The sequence below is a fragment of the Humulus lupulus genome, chromosome 8 (genome assembly GCF_963169125.1).
Source record: "Humulus lupulus chromosome 8, drHumLupu1.1, whole genome shotgun sequence".
NCBI lineage: Eukaryota > Viridiplantae > Streptophyta > Magnoliopsida > Rosales > Cannabaceae > Humulus > Humulus lupulus.
Window position 1 is genome coordinate 6,577,312 of NC_084800.1, and position 6,346 is coordinate 6,583,657.

General features: G+C 37.2%; 1 protein-coding gene across 1 annotated transcript; it reads left to right on the forward strand.

Moving 5' to 3' along the window:
• Positions 1 to 5,670, forward strand: LOC133794359 (ABC transporter G family member 29-like). Its single transcript, XM_062231580.1, has 19 exons — positions 1 to 85; positions 179 to 338; positions 428 to 504; positions 592 to 645; positions 768 to 858; positions 973 to 1,274; positions 1,394 to 1,989; positions 2,088 to 2,248; positions 2,368 to 2,477; positions 2,610 to 2,763; positions 2,886 to 2,960; positions 3,012 to 3,145; positions 3,251 to 3,583; positions 3,659 to 4,033; positions 4,112 to 4,245; positions 4,351 to 4,578; positions 4,673 to 4,844; positions 5,061 to 5,315; positions 5,395 to 5,670. The coding sequence occupies exons 1-19, from the start codon at positions 2 to 4 to the stop codon at positions 5,665 to 5,667; spliced, it is 3,768 nt and encodes a 1,255-aa protein (XP_062087564.1). The 5' UTR covers position 1; the 3' UTR covers positions 5,668 to 5,670.
• The last annotated feature ends 676 nt before the right edge of the window (positions 5,671 to 6,346 follow it).

The window sequence follows — 6,346 nt, forward strand, 5'->3', positions numbered from 1 at the left end:
AATGACCCTTTTGTTAGGTCCTCCATCATCAGGGAAGACCACCCTTCTGTTGGCTCTAGCAGGACAGTTGGACTCAAGTCTAAAAGTGAGTTTTTGAGTATTACTGTTTAAAATAATTTGACAGAATTTGATTCAATTTAATATTTACCTGTTACTGTTTCTGTGGATTAATTAATAGGTTCAAGGACAAGTGAGTTACAATGGTTATAAGTTTGATGAGTTTGTGCCTCGGAAAACTTCAGCCTACATTAGCCAAAATGATGTTCATCTAGGAGACCTAACTGTCAAAGAAACTCTTGATTACTCGACAAGATTCCAAGGAATCGGTCATCGCTTTGGTATGGTACTCAGCTACTTCAGTCGTACAAGTTATGTTTCAGTTAGCTAAAATTATGAGAAATAAACACTAAACATACATGTATTGTAGACATGTTAAGTGAGCTTACTAGGAAAGAGAAAAATGCTGGACTCTTACCAGAGGCAGAAGTAGATCTTTTCATGAAGGTAACTATTTCCAAGCCAAGAACATGGCCATATATTAACTTAAAAATGTAAATAATTATTACTAAAAAAATTATAACTATGTTGCAGGCAACAGCAGTAGAGGGAGCTAAGAGCAGTATAATAACTGACTACACTCTCAAGGTAAGTACAAAGTAGAAAATTGGACATATAGCTTGAAGGATATTTATTATATATCTCTACTTATATACTGGCTATCTTTTTCGTATAGTATGTACTGATAAAAGATTTATTGGCATGAATAGCTGTTGGGACTCGATATATGCAAGGACACATTGGTTGGGGATGAAATGAAGAGAGGAGTTTCGGGTGGACAAAGGAAGAGAGTGACTACAGGTTATTTGATCTTTGAACATTCTGCATTGTGTTGTCGTGTCAAAACTAGCTATAGTTATTTAGTTTCAAAAACTGTTAAGATAAAACAATGGCGTTTGATACATGTATCAACAGGGGAGATGATTGTTGGACCTTCAAGAACTCTTTTCATGGATGAGATTTCAACTGGTTTAGATAGCTCCACAACATTTCAAATAGTCAAGTGTTTGCAACACATTGTCCACCTCACTGAGGCCACCATTTTAATGTCCCTCTTGCAGCCGGATCCCGAGACTTTTGATCTTTTCGACGACATCATTCTCCTGTCTGAGGGTCAGATCGTCTACCAAGGCCCCAGAGATCACGTACTTGAGTTTTTTGAGAGCTGCGGATTCAAATGCCCTGAAAGAAAAGGCACTGCCGATTACCTTCAAGAGGTAAATAGTTAGGACTAGTTTGAAGCGTTTGATAAGATATGAAACGTCATACAAAAATGACCAAAAAATCAAAAGAATGAAACACCATTAAGTTAAAACTCTTTGATCGTGTGTAACAGGTTACATCAAGGAAAGATCAAGAGCAGTACTGGTCACAAATGGACAAGCCTTATAGATATATATCAGTCACAGAATTTGCAAACAGGTTTAAGGCATTTCATGTTGGTCTCCAACTTGAGAACGAGCTGTTAATCCCCTACAATAAGTCACAGAGCCATGAAGCTGCACTTGCATTCTCAAAATACTCAGTTCCCAAAATGCAGCTTCTCAAGGCCTCCATAGACAGGGAATGGCTCCTGATCAAGCGGACCATGCCTGTTTACATCTTCAAAACTGTTCAAATCATCGTTGTCGCCATCATTGCCTCGACAGTGTTCTTAAAGTCCACACTAGAAATCTCATACGACGATGGCTCCCTATACATTGGCGCAATAATATTCGCCATGATAGTCAACATGTTTAATGGCTTTGCTGAGCTCTCCATGGCCATCATGAGACTGCCTGTGTTTTACAAGCAGAGGGATCTCCTCTTTTATCCTGCTTGGGCCTTCACCATACCAAATTTCCTACTCCGAGTTCCCATTTCAGTATTCGAGTCTTTGGCTTGGACGGCAGTGACATATTACGCCATAGGCTACGCACCAGAAGCCAGCAGGCAAGCTGTGATTATGTTTCATGTGTATTAGGCCGTGAGTGAATATGATAACTATGATTATGTTTGTCAAGCTTGGCTTTATTTTTTCCTATTTTCAGGTTTGCCAAGCAGTTATTGGTTGTTTTTCTGATACAGCAAATGGCTGCTGGGCTATTTAGGTTCATGGCTGGAGTGTGCAGAACCATGATCATTGCTCACACAGGGGGTGCACTTTCTCTGCTGATCGTGTTTTTACTCGGGGGTTTCATCCTTCCAAAAGGTTAGTCTTTTGAGCAACTCGTAACTACTTTGACTTGTGGTAACCTAAGTATGCATATTTGTGCTAGAGAGAACTTGTTTAAGGCTCTTGTAAAAGTACTTTTTCTTGTAATGGAGCAGCACGAATTCCTGCGTGGTGGTCATGGGGACACTGGGTTTCACCTCTCTCGTACGGCTTCAAAGCCTTAACTGTTAATGAGATGCTTTCTCCAAGATGGATGAATAAACTGGTAAATCAATTTTTCCCAAAAAAATAAATAAAATTGGATGATATTGTATTAGAAGTAAACCTCAACACCTTAATAAAAGAAAAAGTAGAAGCTGAGATAAAAGTAGCTGAACACTGAGGTTCGAAAGTGCAGGCATCAGGGAACATTACAGAGTTGGGTGTAGCAGTACTAGAGAATTTTGATGTCCCTCGTCAGCAATACTGGTATTGGATTGGTGTTGCTGCTCTTTTGGGGTTTACCATTCTCTTCAATGTTTTGTTTACCTTTTCACTCATGTACCTCAATGGTAAGAATTAAGAACCACTTTTTCTTTTCCTCTCTCTTCACAAATATAGGAAATGTATTCCAAAGTCTGTAGTCAATAAAATTGAGCATGTTTTACTAATTTTTATCTCCTTATGATATTAGCATTTGGGAAACCACAAGCAATCATATCCGAAGATGATGCCAATAAGGAAGCCAACCAAGTGAAATCTCAAACGAGTAAGAAAAGATACTAATAACCCATTTAGAAATAAAAAAGAGAGCTTCAAGTGAAAATAAGTTATTTTTATGATAATGTTTCAGGAGAAATGCGACTCCTAGATGGAAAAAGAGGAATGGTTCTTCCATTTAAACCTTTATCAATGTCATTTGACAGCATAAACTACTATGTGGATATGCCCCCAGTTAGACTCTAATCTCATCAATATCTTACTTTCTTTTTTACTCATTGTTTGACAATCAACTCAAGGAGAGGAGAAGAAAATACATGAATTTTCTTTTCTTTATAGGAAATGAAGCAGCAAGGTGTGACAGAGAACAAGCTACAGTTGCTGAGAGAAGTAACTGGAACATTTAGACCTGGAGTCTTGACTGCTTTAATGGGAGTCAGTGGAGCAGGGAAGACAACACTCATGGATGTTCTAGCAGGAAGAAAAACCGGAGGTTACATTGAAGGAGATATAAGAATCTCAGGCTTTCTTAAGAAACAAGAAACTTTTGCAAGAATTTCTGGTTACTGTGAGCAAACTGATATTCACTCCCCACAAGTGACAGTCAAAGAGTCCTTAATCTACTCTGCCTTCCTAAGACTCCCTCAAGAAGTCAATGACAAGGAAAAACTGGTAGCAATCTGGCCCATATATTACTAGTAAAGCTTCATACAACATTTTCTCTTATCTGGGCTATCTTTTGTTTAGGCGTTTGTGGAAGAAGTGATTGAACTTGTAGAGCTTAACAATCTCAAGAATGCCATAGTTGGGCTTCCAGGAATCACTGGCTTGTCCACTGAACAAAGGAAGAGACTAACAATAGCAGTGGAGCTTGTAGCTAATCCTTCAATCATTTTCATGGATGAGCCAACTTCAGGCTTGGATGCTAGAGCAGCCGCCATTGTAATGAGGACAGTGAGAAATACTGTGGACACAGGCAGAACCGTTGTCTGCACCATTCATCAGCCTAGCATTGATATCTTTGAAGCCTTTGATGAGCTCCTACTTATGAAGAGAGGAGGACAAGTCATCTACTCAGGTCCATTAGGCCAGAATTCTCAAAAAGTTGTTGAATATTTTCAAGTGAGTACACACATTAAATTTAAACTCCTTGAGTTTCTTCTACCCAATTCAATTTCTTACATATTTAATCTATTCCAGGAAATTCCGGGACTGATTAAAATCAGAGACAAACAAAACCCAGCAGCCTGGATGCTTGAAGTAAGCTCAGAAGCAGCTGAAGTTCGGCTTGGGATTGATTTTGCTGAGCACTTCAAGTCATCATCTTTGTACCAGTAAGTACGAAGAAAGTCATATATTACACAAGAAAACACATTGTCACATAAATTTTGAATCGTGACACAAAATCCTGTGTCCCATCCCATTGACCAAATTTGCAGGCAAACCAAGAGTATAGTCAAAGACTTGAGTTCTCCAGCTGAAGGAGCTATAGATCTCCATTTCCCAACTCAGTACTCTCAGTCCACATGGGGTCAGTTCAAATCCTGCTTATGGAAGCAATGGTGGACTTACTGGAGGAGCCCTGACTATAACTTGGTTCGGTACTTTTTCACCTTTGTTGCTGCTCTAGTGCTTGGTTCAATCTTCTGGCAAGTTGGAACCAAAAGGTTAGAACCTATATATCAAAAGTTTTGGTTCCATTTCATGGAAGCTCAAGCATAATTATTTTTTTTCATTTTCTTGGTGAAATTACGTACTTAGGGAGAACACGACAGATCTGACCATGATGATTGGAGCCATGTATGTAGCCGTGTTGTTTGTTGGAATCAATAATTGCTCAACTGTGCAGCCCGTTGTGGCCATTGAAAGAACAGTTTTCTACCGAGAAAGAGCTGCTGGGATGTATTCAGCTCTCCCCTATGCCCTGGCGCAGGTGGGTACTACCATATACTAAATCTAATCAAAGTTTTAATTAACCTTAGCTTTCACCTTAATTGCTAACCTCCAACTAGTCCATCAATGTTCAATAGCTGTTAAAGCAGGTATGTGATTTGGATAGGCTAACTTGAAAGTTTATGAATTCAATATCAATTGGTTAAATAATAACATGTAATAATTGTAATTCTAACTAAGCCTTTCTTCTATGCAGGTGATTGTTGAGATACCATACATATTTGTTCAAACTACATATTATTCTGTTATAGTATATGCAATGGTGAGCTTCCAATGGTCACTACCAAAGTTCTTTTGGTTCTTCTTCATCTCTTTCTTCTCCTTCCTCTACTTCACCTACTATGGAATGATGACCGTCTCAATCACACCAAATCATGAAGTCGCCGCCATTTTTGCATCAGCATTTTATGCACTTTTCACTCTATTTTCAGGGTTCTTCATACCCAAACCAGTAAGTCTTTAAATCTAGTAAATAAATGTTAAAAAAGAAAGAAAAAAAACTAGTTAAATGAATTGTGATGAAATTTCAGAGAATTCCTAAGTGGTGGAGATGGTATTACTACATTTGTCCCTTGGCGTGGACAGTTTATGGGCTGATTGTGACTCAATATGGGGACATAGAAGAGAGTATAAAGGTAGAAGGGACCACACCCGACCCGACCATCAAATGGTACGTTGAAAATCATTTTGGGTATGACCCGAATTTCATGGGGCCCACTGCGGCCATTTTGGTTGCTTTTGGTGTCTTTTTCGCCCTCATGTTTGCTCTGTGCATCACCAAGTTGAACTTCCAAAACAGGTAGCAATATTAGTAAGAATATTGAATCATTAATAAGAACATGTGTAATTTTACTAATTATTAATTAATTTTTTTATATCATGACAAGAATCATGAGACTTCATTTAAAAATCAATTGGTGATTAGTGGAATTACACATTTTCTTATTAATGGTTCAATATTTTTACACTTATTCCATGTGGTGACACCGTAGTTTTATATGTAGTAGAACCATTTCCATACATTCTTCTCTCTTATTTTTAACTATTATTTTTCTGGTTTTTTAAGATTCTCCTAGGAAAGAAGTCGTGTGATTGGGTTTTGTTTCTAAGGTTATTATTATTATTATTATTTAAGATTCTCTGTATTTTTTTCTTTACGGGATGCTACAATAATCGGGTAGAGGAGTTTTAGATTTAAATAATCTGTTGGCTTTTTTTTTTTGGTATGTGAATGTATATTATATTATTATTAGATATTAATATTATTCATCAAAATTAAACTTATACATGATTCATTTGTTAAATTTTTATTGTTGTCAACAAATTATTATTAGTTCTCTTTCTTATTTGTATTAACAAATATACTTGTATTGTTATCATATTATAAATTCAATAATACTAAAAAGCTTTCTTTTTCTTTTTTTCTCAACGAGCAATGCAATAGGACATCATAAACACAAACACTAAAAATTAATATTGATA